Source organism: Strongylocentrotus purpuratus, unplaced genomic scaffold (assembly GCF_000002235.5).
Source record: "Strongylocentrotus purpuratus isolate Spur 01 unplaced genomic scaffold, Spur_5.0 spur5_scaffold_7, whole genome shotgun sequence".
In the NCBI taxonomy this organism is placed as follows: domain Eukaryota; kingdom Metazoa; phylum Echinodermata; class Echinoidea; order Camarodonta; family Strongylocentrotidae; genus Strongylocentrotus; species Strongylocentrotus purpuratus.
In genome coordinates, this window is record NW_022145613.1 from 11,184,429 (window position 1) to 11,205,417 (window position 20,989).

At 37.3% G+C, this 20,989-nt stretch overlaps 3 protein-coding genes across 4 annotated transcripts in view; 2 read left to right on the forward strand and 1 right to left on the reverse strand.

The window, feature by feature from the left end:
- The window catches only part of LOC586013 (squalene synthase), a 28,685-nt gene extending 27,107 nt beyond the window's left edge, over positions 1–1,578 (forward strand). For both annotated transcript variants that reach the window (XM_030973711.1, XM_011667070.2), the window contains exons 8-9: positions 268–420; positions 1,250–1,578. In XM_030973711.1, the coding sequence (XP_030829571.1) occupies positions 268–420; positions 1,250–1,453 (357 nt within the window). In that variant the 3' untranslated portion in view covers positions 1,454–1,578. The remainder of the gene's footprint in view (positions 1–267; positions 421–1,249) is intronic.
- A 3,752-nt stretch (positions 1,579–5,330) lies between these two features.
- On the reverse strand, positions 5,331–13,633 carry LOC586030 (cytochrome b-c1 complex subunit 7). The gene is made up of 4 exons (XM_785828.5): positions 13,547–13,633; positions 8,196–8,264; positions 7,073–7,239; positions 5,331–6,259 (listed from the first exon to the last, which is right to left on the reverse strand). The coding sequence occupies exons 1-4, from the start codon at positions 13,557–13,559 to the stop codon at positions 6,182–6,184; spliced, it is 327 nt and encodes a 108-aa protein (XP_790921.1). The 5' UTR covers positions 13,560–13,633; the 3' UTR covers positions 5,331–6,181.
- On the forward strand, positions 13,593–20,621 carry LOC115919854 (HCLS1-binding protein 3-like). Its single transcript, XM_030974323.1, has 5 exons — positions 13,593–13,732; positions 14,546–14,708; positions 15,208–15,415; positions 17,224–17,329; positions 18,730–20,621. The coding sequence occupies exons 1-5, from the start codon at positions 13,707–13,709 to the stop codon at positions 18,878–18,880; spliced, it is 654 nt and encodes a 217-aa protein (XP_030830183.1). The 5' UTR covers positions 13,593–13,706; the 3' UTR covers positions 18,881–20,621.
- The last annotated feature ends 368 nt before the right edge of the window (positions 20,622–20,989 follow it).

Genomic DNA, 20,989 nt, shown 5'->3' on the forward strand with positions numbered 1-20,989 from the left:
GCTTACCAAAACTGTACATTAACTTCAAAAGCAGAGTGGGGGTGGTGTTTCTGTGTGTGGTGAAAACATGAGCATTTGGCAGGTTTCCGTTGTTAATCAAGTCATTACCGGTAGTCAAAAAATCTTAAAGCAAATAAAACTAGAGAGAAAAATTCTGAAATTTCTGAATTTCAGAGAGAATCTTGAAATTGAAATAGTATACTCAGGGAGCCCTTAAGATCAGAAGATTCTGTGATGCACATTATTTGTATTTATCTTGTTGTACAGGTAATGGCTATCGCAACACTGGCTAAGTGTTATAACAACCGTAATGTATTCTCTGGAGTGGTCAAGATTCGCAAGGGTCAAGCAGTTGGCCTCATGATGGAAGCTACATGTTTCCAGAGTCTGAGACGTATCCTGTATAAATATGCTCGGGAGGTGAGTAGATCTAATGATAGTGTGTAATGATATTCCTTCATCCTTCTCCTCCTCTTCCTCCTCCTCCTCTTCCTCCTACTACTCCTGCTCCTTCTCCTCCTCCTCCTTCTCCTTCTCCCCCTCCTCCTCCTCCTCCTCCTCCCCCTCCTCCTCCTCCTCCTCCTCCTCCTCCTCATCACTATTGATATCATCATTGCCATCATTATTATCATGACTATCACCACCATCATCATCATCATCATCATCAATATGATCATCAGCTTTTTAAAAATATTATGCATCACAATTTAAGCAAGGAATAACATCAGAATATGTCGAATATTCAGGCTAATGATAATTTTTTTAGACTGTCTAATTACGATATCGTCTGCCAAGAGCCAGAAAGGCGTAACTTTGTTAAGATATTACGCAGTGAACCACTGTTTAAAAAAACAAATGATGAAGTAACTATACTTTGCTTCACATATCTGCATCTTTAAACCCAAAGCTTAGTGAATACACGGAACACCTTCATTGCATGCAGTGGTCATTTATTTACACACAATCTTGTAAAGATAAAAATGCTGCGGTTTTCCACGTTATATCTTAACTAGTCATGTACTTTAACATTGATTTTATGTCCTTCTGAATCTCATCAGATTAAACAAGTTATCCGTGGGATTGGCTTGCAGTATTTTTTCTAAAAGCTTATTTTTGTTTTTGTTTTGTGTCTCTCTTAAATCTCTTTCAAGTCTCTCTTAGCTTCACTCTTGTAATTCTTGTTTTATGACGTCAAAGCTGTCAGTCACCCATGATGAATAATTTTTCTTCTCCCTTTCCTGACATGTAGATTGGAAAAACCATTCCCCCTGGCGATCCTTCTGCTCCTAAGACCCAGAAGATCATCAGCACCGTCACGTCGCTGGGAGAGGACACCATGATCACGGGGTACAACCTCTTCCCACCTCTCTATGTCTCCATGGCGATCATGCTTGCCCTCATCATCTATAACTACTGGAGTACGTTGGTTCTCCTTGGGGATCAGTTAGACTGAGTAATGGACTCAAGATGAACTTCAATGGGACTTTAATGCGATTGCATTGTGAAATGTGGAATCGATCAGAAAAGGTTGATCATCTAGCATATATATATTGGTGTCTATTGCAAGGTTCTGGAATCATCGAAATGATAAAAAAATTTGGCCCGGATGTGGTAAAGTTACAAGCACTGTACACAGAAAGATGTATACGGGACTACACAAACATGTGGCATAAAAATCTGTCCCGATTTGTATGCTGTTACACGCCATACCAGTATTTAGAATATTAAGGCATTTGAAGAGCCATGCTTTTCAGGGATTATTTTTAATCTGATGTTCTTCTACACTTGCATAATAACAATGATAAAGCTCACAAATTATATTTCACCTCTTCCCAGAACTCAACCTTCTCTTTAATTGCAGAGGTTTGATACCTACATTACACTGGACAAAGAAACTTGTAAGCAGAAGACTTCAGACTTTATAGCATCACAAAGAGAATTGCAATTTGAGTAATTAATCCTCCATTCAGTTCACCATGTTTTTTGAATAACAAACTTTTGTCTGACATAAACAAAATGAAACCGCAGTATTGAACATTTTTAAAAGCAGGATAAAAGATGACGCTGGTGTATTGCATTGTTTGTATCATAAGGAAACAGGGTAGGTGTTGGGATATAAAGCTTTAACATTCTTTGGGATCCAGTTCTGGCAGTGTCTTCAGCCGAGGAAGAATGAACCGGAACTCATGAAGGCATGTCTGTGATACTCATATTTTTTTCCACTGATGCTTATTTTTCCTGACTTCTGACAAAGCAAGTACTAACCAGTGGACTTACTTTTTTTAGTCCATTCCGAGGGACTTGGTAATTTGGGATGGATGGCTCATTACAAGACATAACTGCATCTACATTCGTTTTTTTTTTTTACTCTAGACAGTTACTTTAATACTGGAATATATCACACACATGTTGGGTCTAGTGAGTATGTCAACCAACCTGTTATGGTTTGACTACCACCATGGCACTAATATCTTTTAGCAAGACATTACTAAGATACATGGTGTCTGTTATGATGAAATGCTATGAATGCCTTTGGGCATTTTGCATGGTAACCTGGCTAAAGCCAAGGGGGTAATGATTATAAACTTTATATCCAGTTCTTTGATTTTGAATATATATCTTGTTTACTTTTCTGTTGGTTAGGTGCTCTTGTACCATGGAGACATTAACAAGTTATTGCATTGTCAAGTTAATGGTTCCTGTTTCTGTGTGTGTAGTTCAGGTCCTGTGTTTTTATACAAAGAGTTATTTTTCAGATGAAACACTGAGAATTCATTACACTCTGTCTTTTTGCTTATGTGTAGATAGATACTATCATATGTACACAAATAAAACATAGATTTGTGTGCATGATCATATCATGGAATATGCAATTATATTTGAAAATGATGTTAATGTACTGTAGAAAACAATCATAAAATATAAAGAAAATGCATTGAGGGAAAGAGAGAGAGAGAGAGAGAGAGAGAGAAGGAGAGAGAGGGAGAGAGAGAGAGAGAGAATGAGGCAGAGAGGGAGGGAGGGAGGGAGAGAGGGAGGGAGAGAGAGAGACAGACAGGGAGACACGGATGTAAAAACAATAGTTGCCAGTGCTGTATCAAAATTACCTGAAAGAAATTTCAATTATTATTTTTAATTTAATTACAAATCACTTTATTCAGGTGATTGGTACACTTTAAATTGTATTTTGGCAGCACCGACTCAACCATGGATATTATATACAGATGGTTTCTGGTGACACTTCTCAGTGGAGTGCTCTCTGTTGATAATGTGATCGATCACATAATCTGAAATTCTGCCAGCCATTTGGACTTAATTGTATTTCATCAAGCATTTTAAAATTGGATGTGTTGTACAAGTATTATGTAATACTGCAGTGCACCAAGATTTCCTGTATGCTGAAAGATACGATGCTACTTTCAACTTTGTTGCACCAAAGCAATCATTATCTTTCTTTCTAAGCAAAATCTTGTAGATGTATCATTGTATTTATGGGCATTATGTCTAAAACCTCAGTCACACTGCCGGCAAACCGACCGATTCTTGGCTAAAGGGGCAATTCAACTTTATTTTTCAGTCTGTTGTCGGGCTTGCCGGTGTGACCGAGGTAATAGAATAGAGAGTGAACATTGGATGGAAAAGGAAACTAAATTTTTTATTTTTCACAAGCTTTTCATCCAAATCGTGATATGTTCACATGTAAATATTACTGAGACAATGCAACGGATTTTGTTGTATTTATTGCGATTTTGTACAGCAGCTGCACAAATTATGAAGAAGCATTGTCATTTATTTCATTGCAATGGGCAACATTGCGCAAAATTCTGTGTATATGTGTGTGTTTTAGTTTATGCTGAACATAAATAATTGAATTGCAATTAAAACGTGTACAAAAGTAGGAAGCCTGTTTTGTTGGTTATTACTTAATAAGCCTGGTGTATGTTTCATTTGTCATATCTGCCCGAGGATGCAGCGCTTGTTATTTAAATTGAGAAAGTTTAAGAACAGCAGAAACAAAATTTGGGCAGTGATGCCATTGAGATTGCCTCTCGGGTCCTTTTAGTTGCAATTTATTCTCATTCATGCTTTATGATGGGGGTCCTACCCAGGCTTCATCATTGGCATTTGTTTAGTTATCTGTCAGGCACTATATATATTATGAGGGGAAACAAGAGAAGAGAGAGAGAGAGAGAGTGAAAAAGTTTTTTAAACCCGATGTTAGCCAGTATTGGGAAGGACCTAAATATCTAGAGGGTTATGGTAAAGATGTGTCAATTGAGGTGTGGAGAGGGAGAAAGAGAGAGAGAGAGAAGAAGAAAGAGAAAAGTGAGAGGGAAGGAGATAGAGAATAGCAAAAGAGAGACTACAAAGAGAAATGGTTTAGATGCTACATTTTTGCATATTTGAGGAAAGACGATTGAAGTCATGGTTATAAGGAGGAACGAAAGAGAAGCTGTTGAGACTGGCCCAAATTTCATACCTTTCAAAATTTACTAAAAACTCCCCCCCCCCCCCCCCCCCCCCACTTTTCATTTCATTTCAACTTCAAGTTTCTCCATAATACTGAGATCTGTATATGTTGTAATTTTTTAGTGATTATCACTGTGGGAGACATGTTCAAATGTAAAATTATCAAAAAGGAAAATTATAAAATTAAATCTTCTCATTTGCTTGTAGATAGTTCAATTGTGTTGGGTCTATTTGTGATGAGAACCTTGGTCATTATTAGGAAGGGCCCAAAGATCACACATAGATTTCAGTCTTCAACAGCAGCCTCTCTGACATTGAGCAGAGAGTTTTAAAATCAGATAGGGTGTGTTGTTACTAGAGGAAACTTTCTCACAATGTTTTTTCCAATACATCCTTTCACGGTTACAAGAGTGCACATGCCCAGACATGAGCTCCATTTGAAATTGCGAGTAAAAATTGTGACTAACTTTTATTTGATGCAGCATGCAAACTGCACGTGTCGCTGTGATATGAGCGCAGTCAGTGACGACGCAATGTTTACCCGCAAATTAAAATGGCGGTCTTAACCCTGAAGGGGTGTATTGTAGCCTTAATTATCAAATATGCAAAAATGAATACAAAAATTGTAAGTCGAGTTTGTAAAGCAGTAGGAAATTTGGCATTCGATGGTACAGATTTCAACTATATATGCAGAGTCTCTCAATCAGAATATTAAAAAACATGTATGTCACTAACATATTTGTAAAGTTTTAAAAAATAAGTAATCGGTGAGACTACCTTATTATAAAATAAAGAAAGACAAAAATGTAATTTTATCTCCACATCACTATAAAATAAATAAAAGAGAAAACCAAAAGATGTAAATGGGAAGAGTAGAAGAAACAACTTTATTCAATCTCACTTCCAAATATCTTACAACATTTCAAGAAACATATATTATCATTCACACAGAAGACAGCAGATCAGGACTTGGTGAGTTATGTGTTGTGATTAAAAGTGCATAAGTGGCAGGAATGAAAATGTATCAAATCAAAAGGAAAGATACCAATAAGTATATTAAAACTGAATATCAAGGCAATCTAGTTGACTTTCAGATACTGCATGATATATTTTTCATGATCTTACCCAGAAGTATAAACTTTCAGATTTGACATTTCACATGAAATCTGTCTTGCATGTTCACTTTGGGAAATATTCTTTTTAAATCTTGAATTTTGGTAATTAAGAAGTGACAAATGAAGATTTGTGCTTAGGCATAAAAATGCAGAATCTTCACTTGTTACTATCAACACTCTACTTTTTCTAACCAAAAAAAAAATCAAGTTCTGTAAGATTTTAGTTGGACTTGTCTTGAGATGACAAGGAAATTGTAGGAGAATTTAAAGGACTAAATGGCTGTTTAAATGCAAGTAATGTAGAACAGCAGATCACATTTTGAGATTTAGATTTATGCAACCAAAGTCACTCAATGTTAAATAAAGTGTCTATACAGGTTTGATATCATAAACACCTGTGATAAAATGTGTAAGAGTTAAATTTCTCACAAAATACATGCAAATACATTCAAATATTGCATTATTTGCAAGAATAACAATGTTGACAACATAATGAATGCCTGATTAATTGTTGTCAACATCATTCACAGAAGAGATATTCATTTGTCAATATTATTTTTTTGAAGCTTTGTACAATAGGAAATTCAGGAGTCTCGTTAACGCTTGTTCCATTCTGCCTTCTCTGTAAATTCCTTTTCAACTTCATCAAGGAAGGGCTTGAGATATCTGCTATCCTGTAAGTGGGAGAACATGGAAGAAACAAATGAAATGCGATAGTTACATGAAAGTCATTGATATTTCAGAAAAAATAATGCCTCTGACACCATCTACGGTGATGGAGGTATACAAAATAATTAAACATGTATAACTGAAAAATAAAACTAAAGAACCCACCGCTATTCGTATAAGAGTAAGGGGAAACCCCGGTGTAGTGGTCTACCTACACACCCCAGTATATATATATATATATATATATATATATACATCCTGCAAGAATCTTCAGTATTGAAGGAGGCAGATTATCCATAAGAAGAAGAAATCTAACCCTTATAATCGTAGCTAAAGAAGCTTAGCATATTCAGGGAAATTCTTAAAAAATATATTCCTCACTCGAAAAGGAAAATATTGATGTTCAGATTTTCAGTATCATAACTACTGACTAGGCTACTCTTGTTAAAGATACTGAATAACTACAAGGAACCAGATGAATTACTTATCTATCTAACTGACTAAATAATCAACCCACTCAATTAGTAATCCACTAACCAATGTAACGAATAAAATAAAAAACTCAAAGCAATATATGAATAGATATCTTCAAAAATACCTTGCATAACAATTAATGTGAAGCCCTGCAGTGTACCAGGGGGAAAAATACACAGGGGCTTGGGGCAAATTTGCCCCCGAATTGCCAAAAAGAGCCCCCCCCCCCCAATTTGCCTAGAGTTCAATGCAAAACAAATTAAAGAGTGTTATTTTCATGCAAGCAAGTTTGAAAAGTAGCTCCTGAAATTTGTTAAATATTTTTTTCCCTGCAGTATACATACCTCTTCAAACTTTGTCCACTGATCTTTGGGCAGGATGGAGTGCTTGAGGGAGAGGTCCAGGGCTCGCTTAATCCTGAAGACTCTGTCATTGTACTCGTTCTCTGGTAGCCGTCTGATTGCCTCCTCCACGATGGGATTACTCCTCAGTGTGTCATCCCTCCTCAGGCCTGTACAGAGGAGATGAATAGTTGGGTGATTAGTTTGTTTTATATGATGATGACATAGATCCTAATCAAATGATTGGTTGAGAGCGTACACAACTACACATGACCAGGCATTTATTTTGCCTAACACGTAATTTTGATGACCGTCATTATCAAATGCTAATGACTGGTCATTAGTAAAATCACGTTATAAAACTTCCATTTTATAAAACAAATGAAACATAATCTTATAAAACATATAATACACATCATTTTGATGGGGCATTAGTAAAATTAGTATCACCCACACTCGATACCTTCAAAACAGTTTAAACAACCTTGGCTATCGCCTCGGGCATGTTAGACTGTTCAAAAGGTACCTACATGTATGTGGGTGATTCTTACTATTGCCCTCACTGCTGTGTATTATTTTTATTTTACCCAACAGTATGTGTATGCTTGCAAGTAGGCAACCAGGGGAGAGACCGCTTTTAATCCTCTCCATGGGCCTCAGGCCATACATTTATTCTAAAAATGTTGTTATCTTTTATATTAGAGAAAACGATTGCCCAGAACGAACACTTACCATTTGTGATATCTTTTTGAACTTACCGGTAAGCCGAACTCAACCAGCTGTGCGCAGACAGTGATCAACAACTGGCCCTACTTTTGATTTGTTATGGCATTTAATATTGCTTACCAACATAAAATATTTTCAAAATACCACCCTTGGTAATAAGGATGAAAGCATTACCCAAGGGCAATAGCACATTGACTTAATTTCAAAACCAGGGCCTCCCAGTGAGACCACTGCTCTACCACTGAGATATCGCACCTCCTCAACATTATGTCATGTGTAAGTAATGTAAGAAATGTCAGTCATTTGAAATTAATGCGTAGGGTGACCCCCTCCCCCTTCCTCCTCCCCCTGTCCATCTCTGCAAATTTTGTTTTCCCAATGAATAGCCATCGATACTTACCAAGCTGATTAAATCCGCACAGACTGTAGTACCATTTACGGAAGCCGCCGAAGAGGGGTGTACTTTTCGCTGAAAAAGATAAAAAATAGTACTCATAACTTTGTGCTTGTAATGGATGAAAATGTTTAATGCTTATAGAAGGGTTACCATATATGCTCTATTAAGTGAATATCATTAAAAAAAAACATTTAAAAAAAAACCTCACTCTCATGATTTGGAAAAACATACCAACATGGCAAACAACATTTCAACAACCATTTCTGGGTTGCTCGTTAGAGATTTTATGAGACCTCTGACTGAGTCTGAGGCTCAGTCAACATTGTTTCCACTCTTCTTATCTTTCAGCATCTATGTAATCTTGTTCTTCCTATTTAGTTCTGTCGGGACGCAAACGTTTCATCTTCTCCTATCAAATATGCAAGTTGAGATGGTGAGATTGCACTTTCACACCGGCCGTCTGATTTTGTGATTCCATTTCCTTTAGTAAATAATAAAACGCAAAGGAAAGACCCATTTCAAATTTTCAAATATCAAAATATTTTCTAAAATAACAATTGCAATTCCTATATTGAAAAAGATCTTTCCTTTGCATTTAATTCATTGGCATGAACAGAATCATATTTCAAAATGAATTGATATGGTCTAACATGATTAATTAAGATTTACAGTAGGGGCGCTGGTCCGAGTTTGTGAACTGTCCGCATAAACAAGGATATCCTCCTAAACGCGGTCAAATCGCATCCTAATAAATAAGGATCCTTCACATTTTGGGACGTTTTTTCTTCGTCGCTCTGCGGGTGTTCCAGATCAGCGCGTTGGCAATGCGAAAAAAAGTTTCTGCGGAATAAAATACCCTAAGTTCGGCGTCTACTTCTACAGGTTGTCCGTCTTCCCAAGACTATTATCGTTCATAACGTGAAAGTCTCTGTGCTGGATCAATGAGAAATACATTATTCATGGAGCATCATCGCATTATCCGTTTTTCGTATCGCTAAAGCACGGATCATTAATAAGGATTGTTCGCAAAAATGCAGATGATCCTTTTTCAGGAAGCGATTTGTTTGCGTCTACGAGGATATCCTTGTTTAAGCGGACGATCTTTATTTTTCGGACCAGCGCCCCTACTGATTTAAGGCTTAATCCGAGGCAATGAAAAATCACTCTAGGCCTGTCTTCATCGAGTTTGCCAAATAACTTGAATCTTCATCAGCTGGCCAGCCCGCAGTTGCATTTGAATTAGCGGGATAATTCGGTTGAGATTCCAGAAAATATCCCAAGAAATCTTTGTCTAGTTTCCAAAATATCCCGCTATTTATGATGAGCAAGTGTGTTGCGCTTCCAGGTATAAGTGACCATGATATCGTACTAGTAGAATCCTCTGTTGTAGCAAGTAGGAACAGACCAGTGAAGAGGAAAGTCTTTCTGTGGAAACATGCCAACATGGAGAATCTTAGAGAAGACTGTCTTGCCTTTCAACAAGCCTTCACAGAACAATTTGACAGGTCGAGTCCAGTACAAGCCATGTGGGACAACATCAAGACCACTCTCTTACATCTGATGTAAAAGCATGTACCATCTAAGATGACCTCAACAAGGTTCAGCCAGCCTTGGATCACTCGTTCGCTGAAGCAGCTGACCCACAGGAAGAAACGCAGCTTTGACAGAGCTAAGGCCAGCAACAGCCCTGAGGATTACGAAAAGTACTTGGCTGTAAAGAAACAGATGAGGAAAGCATGTAAAAATGCATATTACAAATATGTTGAAGATATTGTCAGCCCTGATTCAACCACCAATCCAAAGCGGTTTTGGAGTTTCATCAACAGCAAACGATGTGACTCATCTGGTGTGGCCTCACTGAAATCTACTGATGGCCTGACATATTCAGATAGTGCGTCCAAATCTAACATACTAAACAGACAATTCTCGTCTGTTTTCACAAGAAATGAAGACATGACCAACATGAAAGACATGGGTAGAAGTCCTTATCCATCTATGGAAGCCATCACCATCCAACCAGCTGGTGTGCTAAAGATCGTGTCAGAGCTACAAGTCCACAAAGCCACTGGGCCTGATGAACTCCCTTCAAGGCTATTGAGGAGCTTAGCAAAGGAGCTCACACCTGGACTGACAGTCTTCTTTCAAGCATCCCTTGATCAAGGAGAGGTCCCAGATGACTGGAAGAATGCAAACGTTGCTCCTGTCTTCAAGAAGGGCGAACGGTACAGACCAGAAAACTACCGACCAATCTCGCTAACATCAATAGCATGTAAAGTCTTGGAACACATAGTCCACAGTAACATCATGGACCACCTTGAAGACCATGACATACTCTCTGACGCCCAACACGGATTCCGTAAAAAGCGATCTTGTGTCTCGCAACTTACTCTTGCCATCCAAGATCTTGCCAGGGGCATAGATAACAGGGAACAACTTGATGTCATCCTCCTAGATTTTGCCAAGGCTTTTGACAAGGTGCCACATGGAAGGCTTCTTCACAAACTGAATTTCTATGGCATACGTAATTGTACCCATGCATGGATAGCTGACTTTCTTCGTGATCGTATGCAGCAGGTAAACCTTGAAGGAACCGTCTCTACCAAGACCCAAGTGACATCTGGAGTTCCGCAGGGTAGCGTCGTCGGCCCAATGTTATTCCTGCTGTTCATTAACGACCTACCAGACTACCTCTCTCCTGACACCACTGTTAGACTCTTTGCAGATGACTGCCTAGTTTATCGCAGCATCGGGTCAGAAGCTGACAGTGCACAACTCCAGGAAGACATCAATTCACTGGAGCAATGGGAAGCCGACTGGCTAATGGAGTTCAACCCGAAGAAATGCCAGGTCCTCCATGTGTCAAACAAACGCAAGCCTATCATCAAACCCTACATCATTCATGGACAAACTCTGGAGCATGCAGATACAGCGAAATATCTTGGAATTCATCTGCACAAGAAGCTGAGTTGGAACTACCACATCGACCAAGTAACAAGGAAGGCTAACTCCACCCGAGCCTTCCTCCAGAGAAACATCAGATCATGCCCACGAAAAATCAAAGTACTCTGCTACCTCACCCTACTTAGACCAGTCATAGAATATGGAAGCATCATCTGGGATCCCTTAACCCAAGCCAATACCAGGAAGCTAGAGATGATACAGAGAAGATATGCACGCTTTGTTTGCAATGACCATCGCAGAACAAGCAGTGTCACAGCCATGCTCGACCAACTACGCTGGCCATCTCTGCAAGAAAGGAGAGCCCAAGCGAAGGTAGCGATGATGTTCTGTATCAAGAACTTGCTGATATCCATCACACAGACAGTTCTGACTCCATCACTACCTGCTTTGCTTAGAGGCCACGACCAGAAACTCCAAGTGCCATATGCTCGGACACAAGTTCTTCAAAGGAGCTTCTTTCCAGATGCCACCAGACTCTGGAACTCACTACCGCAGGCCGCCGTCACCTGTACCTCTCTGCTAAGCTTTAAGAGAGAGGTACTCAAGATCCAGCTCCGTTAAGCTATGGATGTCTTTTTAACTGCACATAGCTCATTGTTAGGCACATTCATGGGGCACTAGAGGGCGCTTCGCTCGAGTACGACAATCTGAATGGCCTTGCTGCGGTGGGTCGGCAATAATCAGCCCAAAACTTGGATATGGGAGGTTGGAAGGATATATCTTTTTTATAATGTTATCCGGTCTTACCCTTAACCATCCTATGTTTAATCTATGTAGAAATAACATGCGAGTGTGATAAGAGAAACATCGGGCCCATTACTGAAGTAACTTTTTAAATATTAGCCTAGAAATGACCACCAAACAGAAAAAATTGACATTTTTTCCCGACAAATCTTCATAAAATCTGAGTTATAAACAAGTCACATCTAGGTACACTAATACAAATACGATTTTCTGAAAATTCAGGTATGATTTATTAAGTTTCTTTCAAGTATATTTCTGCGCATTGCAGCGCCAATATTCTACACTGCTTCAAAATCACACTTGAATTTTTTTTTTGCAACGAATTTGATACGAGGTCCGCGAGTGTTCCCCGTTCCTTGCGTGTTGAAAGTTTGGTAATACATAGTTTGCATTGACTCGCGCACGAAAAAATGGTCGAAAACAAAATGTCAAATGAAGAAATAAACAAGCTTTTGTATAGTTATAAGAGTTCTACCGAGGTTTCTTGGTCGATTCAATTGATTATATAGTCTCAATTAGAATTCAGAATTATCTCACTGAAAAGTTAAGAAACCGACGATGTTCTCGATCTTAGTTATTTTCATTTTGCCAGCAGCCGATCTAGCGTTGTTTGGGCAAAAAGCTAGGCCGCTGCCTTCCCACGCGAACCCTTCCGAGTCCCGCTAAAATGGCGCTCTGCGGAGCTCCGAAGCTGCGTTGGTATCGCTGCAAACTCTCAGCCAGCTAGCTCCCCACGAAGGACCATTCGCGGTATGGCGAGAGTGTGTGTGTGTGAAGTATGATTTTGGATTCGAGAACGCACGTAATGCAACCGTGCGCGTCATTTTCAGCTGTCGAATGTATACGACCAATTTTACATGTACGATTTTTAGTACAGATACTTGGTCAGTTTTCTTCTTATATCTTTGGTTTTACAACATTTAAAAATATAATTTCTTCAAATTTGCTCCTGACTCGGTTCAGACTAATTGTCTGATGTGTTTTCAAGTCAATTTTTTTAATATATTTTTTTGCATGAATTTGCCTATCATTGTAGACCTTTTACTGAGACACTACATGTATATATACACCTGCACAGCACCTACAATCAGTACGAGAATACACCCGACGGTGGCCTGTACTTATAGCGAAGAAGAAGAAGAAGACACAATTTCGAGCTCCGGGATAATAATATTACGAGTCTGAAAATAGTGCGTTAATTGGCAAACTCGAGCTGATGAAAACAGGCCTTCTCGCCCTCGCTTCTTTCTGTCTAAGAGTCAGAATCAGATAATAGGGTCTAGATAAACACAGGCAGATACACGTTCCATAAATCACCATTTTGATTTGTGACTATTTTTGTACAAAACGTTCATCATGCTGGACCTGCTCATTGCTTTGTTGGCGTCGCGTCGCCGCCTGGCATTTTCACTCTCTACATGCCTACGTGGAAATGGACGGATGGGTCTGAAGGAGAAATTATGTCACCCTTTCTTTCGCAGTTAATGAGCACGCAAAAACCGATACACTACCTACTTTCATCCATCAAATATCCCTAAAATCAAATGAAAAACAAAATGAATCCTTTCTCTTTCAAAATGTAATATCAAAAACCGACTTGATACAAAATAAAAGGTGTAAAATGCTAAAACAAATCGACAAATACTCACTTGCAACAGACATTTTGGGAGATTCACCGGTGCGCAATGACTTCTGGGAAATATCAGGTCGGATCGAGAGATTTCCGGAACGTCGGCTGCTTCGCTCTGTTTATCTCAACACGTGCATATAAATCTATGATTTACTCTCAAAACTTGTTGAATATTCAAAATGAATAAAGCAATCGTTACTCCGAGGTTAGTATCAGTTTTTTGTTTTACAGGATTGATCTATCATGGATAATTTATGAATTTAATTTGATAAGAATTGTTATGTCGTATACGCCCACCGTCTTTAGGCCGGTCCCGTACGTAAACTTTTGTGTAAAGTTGGGTCATCATAACTGAACACTAAATTAATAACATTAAACATTAGCATGACAAAAGCAGAGTAAATTCCGACGTTTGTCTTATAGCCTGAATACGCCAAAGTCATTTTTCAATAAAATGTCCTGACATAGTGACTATCTTTATCTAGGCTTAAGAACCATTCTTTGCTAACACTTGTTTAGACCTCTAGGGCTAGGCTCTAACAACATTTTAAATTAAAAAATAAAACAAAATTTTTGTAATCATTTACAATTTAATAATAGGCCTAACTTAGATCTAGTCTATTTAGGCCTACACGAATTAGTTTAACTAAACATTTAAATGTAAATTAAAGTTTAATAGGATGTAGGGTGCAGTTTGCTCTATAGACTTAACCCTTTTATTGACAGTTTGTAGCTCTTTAGTCTTCAGTAATTTAGGCCTGATAACAAAAAACAATTTATCTGAAGGAAGAAGCTGGAGAAAATAATATATCAACCAATATTGGTATGCTTATAATTGTTATCCACTATGGATATAATTAGGCTAATACCTGATTGACATTCAAATTCCCTGTGATTATCTTGCCTCCCCCTTTATTTTAGTTGGTGCCAGATATAAACCTTCCCAATTAGCTGGCAAAGAGTTGAAAAATGAGAGAATGAGAGAAATTGACCTTTATAACTTCCTTCGTTGATCTAGAACTCTGAAGAACACAGAGACTGGGATTGATATCACTGTGCCAGAATTTCGCACCATCACCAAGCTTCTTTCCAACCAAGAAGAGTTTCATGTCATCGTCATCTCCAGCTTGCCTTACTTCAAGTCACCAGATCACAAGCCTGAAGATGTGGTCCAATTTATGGTCAGTATATTTGATTATTTTAATTTCAAGTATTTTTTGCTTTGTTCTCTCTTTTTTGCATCTTCCTTGCATCCTCATTCACCTAAATTTATCATTTGATTTACCTTCCATCTGCCAGTGCTTTTTTCATGTTTTTTCATGTTTTAACTGCTATATGTTAACATTATATGCTTAAATGTGTAAAAGCTATATTTGTGAGAAGAAAAAAAAAAACAACAACCCCAAAACAATCACAACAACAAAAAACCAACAAACAGTTTTTGATCTAATCTGCTTTATGTGAGCTAACTCAATAAATACGAAAGGAAAGAAAAGGAAAAAAATTGAAGCAATTATGAAAAAATAAATGTACTATTATCATATCATACATTAATTATTCTGGAGTTTTAACAAGTGGTGGGGAGGGGAGGGGGGGGGGGGAGGACATAATTCCCCCTGTACCCTGTCTGGATCCAATGTAGGATGCCACATTTGTTTATTTTTCCTTCTATACACGCAGGTGCCCAAATGGTATAGTGACTTTGAATCCTTGCACAAGGCCATGAGTGACCGCTATCCTGCAACCATCTTCCCTGACCTGCCTAAGAAGGTACTGATGGTCCGAGACAGCACTCCCCAGGGGAGGCGGTCTGCCTTCGAGAAGCTGATGCAGTTCATCGCTGCTAGCCCCAAAGTTTGCTGCTCTCCTATCCTACTGGAGTTCTTAGGTAATCAGGGGCCCGTTACTCGAAATCATCATAAGTCTAAGTTTGTGGACATTCCATTGAAAAGTGTGTTATAAAATTAACACTTGCTTCTAGGGGATGTCTACGAATTTAAACTTATGACGGTTTTGAGTAATGGGCCCCAGTTTCACGATTAAAGCCCAACCCACCAAACCTAACCAAACCAAACCAAACCAAACCAAACCAAACCACAGCAAACCACAACAAAACAAAACAAAACAAACAACATCGATCAACCACAAAAAAGCATCACTGTACATACTTAATATTCAACATATTCATTGTTGATTTTTGAGAGAGAACAAGCAGCAATAAAACAAGGTTTTATAAAACGACTGACATCTTCATGAAACTGTAATCCTGGGTATACCAATATCGGGCAGGCTGACTCCATTGGATTGATTCTGTTTACAATATCCTAATATCCTTAATATCCTAAATCTATTGATATATGGACAAAAATTATGTGGTTACTCGTAATGAATATAGGAATACTATGTTGTTATACGTGCCAATTGCTCTATGGATGTTTGATTTGATTTGATTTGAATTATTAGTTTCGTCTTAGGTGCTAAGATGCAGTAGGCCTGATACATATTATTTCTTAATTTGTTACGAATAATTTATTTACATAGTCAGAATGCAAATTGCATATAATACATGTTGTTAGGTCGGGTAAGACATAATCTTTGTTCTACCTAGCAACAACTAATGTATACAATTTGAATTCTGACTATTATTAGAGAGTTGATATCGAGATGCTTCACATAAGCATATTCAAAAAATTTGGTTACATTACGGAAATGGCCTATATTGCTCATTGAAGTTGGACTAATTTTTGTTAAATGTTTTTTCAAGTTTAAAGACTCCCTTGAAAGTGCATTTACTCTGCAGTCACTATCTAATTTCAAACAAGGGCACACCTGTAACCGTCAAACCAATGGAATCATGGTCTGTGTCTGAAAACAGTACAAAAATGACCTATTACACTGTGATAAGAGAAAGACACCTGTGTGACCTCCATACACATTAACTGTGTTCACACGATAACATCGAAGTTTAAAACTAAGTTTGCAAAACTTTGAAGCGATAAACAATGATAACATCAAAGTTTAAAACTAAGTTTGCAAAACTTTGAAGCTATAAACAATGATCCACCAACAGCGACAAGGGTTCACACGGGACCGTAAAAACAAGCATGTAAATTTTACTACAAGCAGGGGGAGGGGTCAGTTAATTTTTTTAAAAAAAGGAAAAAAAAATTCTATCTTGTCAAGATTATTATTGTTGATTACACAGTGATTCATAAATTGTTATACCTCACCATTTTATTGTTACCATTTCTGTGAAGTCACATGGATTGGAAAAGAAGGCCTTTTGGGTAATAGTTATTTAGTTAAATCTTTTTCCTTTCCTGGCATCCATGTGACTCTTTTCCAAATGTACTCTTGTTTTGTATTCAATGATTTTCTTAGTTTTTGCTGAATAAATAATAATAATAAGCTGGTGCATATACCTCAAATTTAATTGTGTCCCCACAGCGCATAATATTAACTGAGGACCCCCTGCTACTCGTAGTTAATGAGCCAACCTTATGATCTGTTGTGGTTTGTTTCTTTGAGTTAAATTTCATAACCATGAGTGCATCCGCACGATCCCTAACTACTAGATAACTTCAAAGATTAAAAACCACAACCAAAACTAAAAGTTAGTGACTGCCGTGTGAACCTCGCTTTAGTTAATACCTTCTCTTGACTTCCTTCCTATCTGTTTCTTTTCACACTCTGCAGGTGTTCCTTCATCCAAGATAGGTGCTGTTGAGGGACAGGAAAAGGAATCAGAAAGCAGAGGAAGTGGAGATGGTACACAAAAGGATGATATGAAATCTCCCACAAAGCAAGTGTTTATTTTTTATTTTAGATGATCACCCTATATTTAATAATAAAAGAACAAAAACATTTGAAGCTGGAAATTTGTTTAGCTTGAAAGAGCAATTCATTCTTCGCAACAACGTTGCTTGCTCACAATTCAATCAAATTTTGCCCAAACGTATATGAAATTCATGTACATATAAAGACTTGGCATATAGGTTCAATTAAGCAGCTAAGTTTTTTTTTGCTGACTTTCATTTTGACATATTGTTCTTGCCCTGGCATGGAGGAAGTTCTGATGTAATGTTGATAACATTGAGTACTGGTCGTGTGATTACACTGAAAGTAACTTTTAGTTGAAGCAAAGGAAAAGGTTGATTATGTATCTGGTACAGAAGAACTGATGTATACTCTGAGGTGAAAAAAAACCCTCCAAAAAGTGAGAATCCTCTCAAATTATTTTTGGCTTTACCAGCATTAAATTTTCTTCTCATACACGATCTATAATTCACATGTTATATGTAACAATATACCTATAGATGATATGTATTAGTCCTGCTAAATCAGGCATGTTCCAAATGTAAGCTTTGGAGCTGTAGAGAAGAAGTCTCCTTTAAAGTACCGTTAAACTTTTGAAATAAGTTTTTGAAAATCAATCCAAACGATTTATGAATCAATCAATAAGGAATTCAATTCTCCTCAAGTTGTGATTTAATGTTTCCCAAGCAGAACTCGTCTTAAAACTCTACCAGAAAGGAGAATATGAGGATATAAAAAGAAATCAGCGACTGGAAAATGAAATCAAATGAAAATAAAAAATCCATCATATATACTCATTAACATCAAAAAATCTAAGCTCTGACAGGATAGCATTTACGTAGGCATATCACTGCCTTTTACTCTCACTAAGCCTATGATCACCGTTCGTGACGTCAGGAATAGAGGACCTGACTCACCGTGCAATTCCGTGTTTCAGACTTGGAGATTTTGGTGGAGTTTACTCTCATAAATTCACCATTCTTAACTTGTTTTGTCGGTTAGAGACCATTTAGTGTTATTTTAGGGGTTAAAAGCTTTCTATTGATGTAATTATCTCAATATTTGGGATTGTCTTAGAATGTCAACTTTAAAGCTATGGATTTTGGAGTTCTTTGTACCAATGTCTGAATATCATTCGTTTTCAAATCAACACTATTCCTCTGTCTAAATATTGATTCATTTCTTTAAAACATCCAGGGATAGACCTTTCAGATTTACTCAGACACTGAGGCAAATACACCATTTATCTACTTTCATGAATTACGCCTGCAGGTGTTATCAATATCTGAATAATACATTTGTCTGAATACTATCATACCTCTTACTTTTCATAAAGTTTTGATAGTACATGGACAAAAATATTATATCATTCAATCTTTTTAACAGATCTGTCAAAAGTCAGAGCTCCAGTCTCTTTGGAGAAGAAGACTCAGATGATGAACTCTTTAAAACTGAGAAAGGTGATGTAGATGAGGCAGACAGTGACCTCTTCTCTCCTAGTCCTCGCCATGCTCCACCAAGTACCAAGGGTGAGTGAAACTGGTCACCAGTCAAAGCTTTCCAATCATTTGTGAAAATTGGATGATGTGCACATTGTGTGTCTAGGGCAAATATGTTTGCATGGCATATATGCATGGTTGTGAATGAATTTGAGATAAATGGGATTGAACTAGTAAACTGACAGGTTTTGCAGCTGAATTTTAGCCTGTACAATATGTCCTTGAGCAATTAAAATTAGTCCACACAAACTTTGTATTGCGTGAGACCTTTATTTATTCATATTTATAGAACACTAAAAACATCTGCTCACCTAGATCTGCTAAATGGGATATTGGTTGTGTAATTTAATATTGATATTTCTGCTTTGTTGTCGAATAATGTAGGTTGTTCATCCATATTGAAATTGATAGGCATATAATATGAATAACTGCACTTTTCCCTTGTGGTGATGTGTATTACAATAATTGAAAAAAAAGGAATCCTGTCACAGATGGGGGTAATTGGTTTCTGGTTTGATTACAGAACATGACTGGAAGGAGTAGACAAAAGTAGGAGATACATGATTATTAGGGAAATTAGAAAACTTCAGTTCTTTCTTACCCACATGTAGCTCAAGATGGATTAGGCAGTGACTAATTGACCTGGTAGCCATGCAGGCTGAAAGAGTTTGACTAAAATCATAATGCTGATGATGATATTGATAATTAGGGTTAGGATGATGGTGATTATGATAATGATGAAGTATATGATGTGTATATAATGATGACAAATATGCATAACTTTTATTGTTGTTAATTTTGTTATGATGGGATAATGGTGGTTGTTATGTTGATGATGGTGATGATGATGAATGTGGTCATGATTAAGATGAAGATGATGACAAAGACAATAGAGTGAATAATTATGAGGATAAAATATGTATTGCTTGTGTTGGTAGATAACCTCATATTTTGTATGTTTGTGTGCCTGTGTATGTGGGAGATCCTAATAAGTCTGAAGAATCAAATTAGCCATATTCAAACCTAAAAATAAAACCACAAACTGATGTTCCAACAAAGCTCTACATAGAAGTTACACGCACAATGCAAGCGCAACTAAGCATATTAAAGCTCCAACCTGTGGCTCCATGACTGTTCAACATTATGAGAAAAACTACATAGAGATAAGGTGAGTAGACATTTTCAATTCTTTACATGTTTTGAAATAGTTCACGTAGATAATACACTATACTACTTGTTTCATTGTTGTCATTCTTGGCACAAGTCCCACTGCTTTATAATATCAGATTCAGAAATCTTTAAGGTTAACCTTGCTGTAGATGTGTTTACGAACCTCAGTCCAAAGGTTGATATTTGTTTTGATCAAGTACTTACTAGTCTAGTGAACTTGTTCTTTGTAAAATGTACATGTATATAGACTAATTGTAGCAAGGAGTTGTAGACAGCTGTGATTTCCCTTTGCTAGTAGTTTGATCTCACTATGTAGAAGTTTGTGATTATAAATTTCACATAGTAGTAGTCTGTCCACTGAGCCAGGGGTGGATCCAGGATTTTGTTAGAGAAGGGGCTCATCATTCCAAAATTTGCTGACAATTTTCTTGCAGTTCCTTTTTACTCCCTCCCCCCAAAGAAGTGTACCAGGATTTCAGTGCCTTTTAGTCTAAACAAAATAATGAAATAAAGACAAAGAAATTTGAAATAATATGTTATCATCTTAAAATGGGGAAGGGGTACCAGTTTGGATGTGTGTACTAAAAGTATAACATGGCTTGTGCCCCCTTGTGAATCTGTCACTATACTGTGTAACATAATTATTTATACAGCTATAGAAAAATGTAGACAAAAGCAAATTAATTTGTGTCCAACAATCCTCTTCAAATTTTTTTTTGAAGTAGAATTAGACAATTATTTAATTGGTGCCGTAGATATAAATGTCATCTCATTACTTCTATGCAGCATCAGACTGCTGCCTACTGTCCTGAAGGATTGATTGATCCCCAGTGTTTTCAAAAGTCTCATCAAAATCTAATTTAGCCAAGTTTAAGCTTACATAGATCTGTAAAACATTTGTTTCTAAAGCCTGAATTTGTCACTTGATTCTAAAACCCAATTTAAATGTAAATTTGTGTTTTCTCATGTGTCAGTTT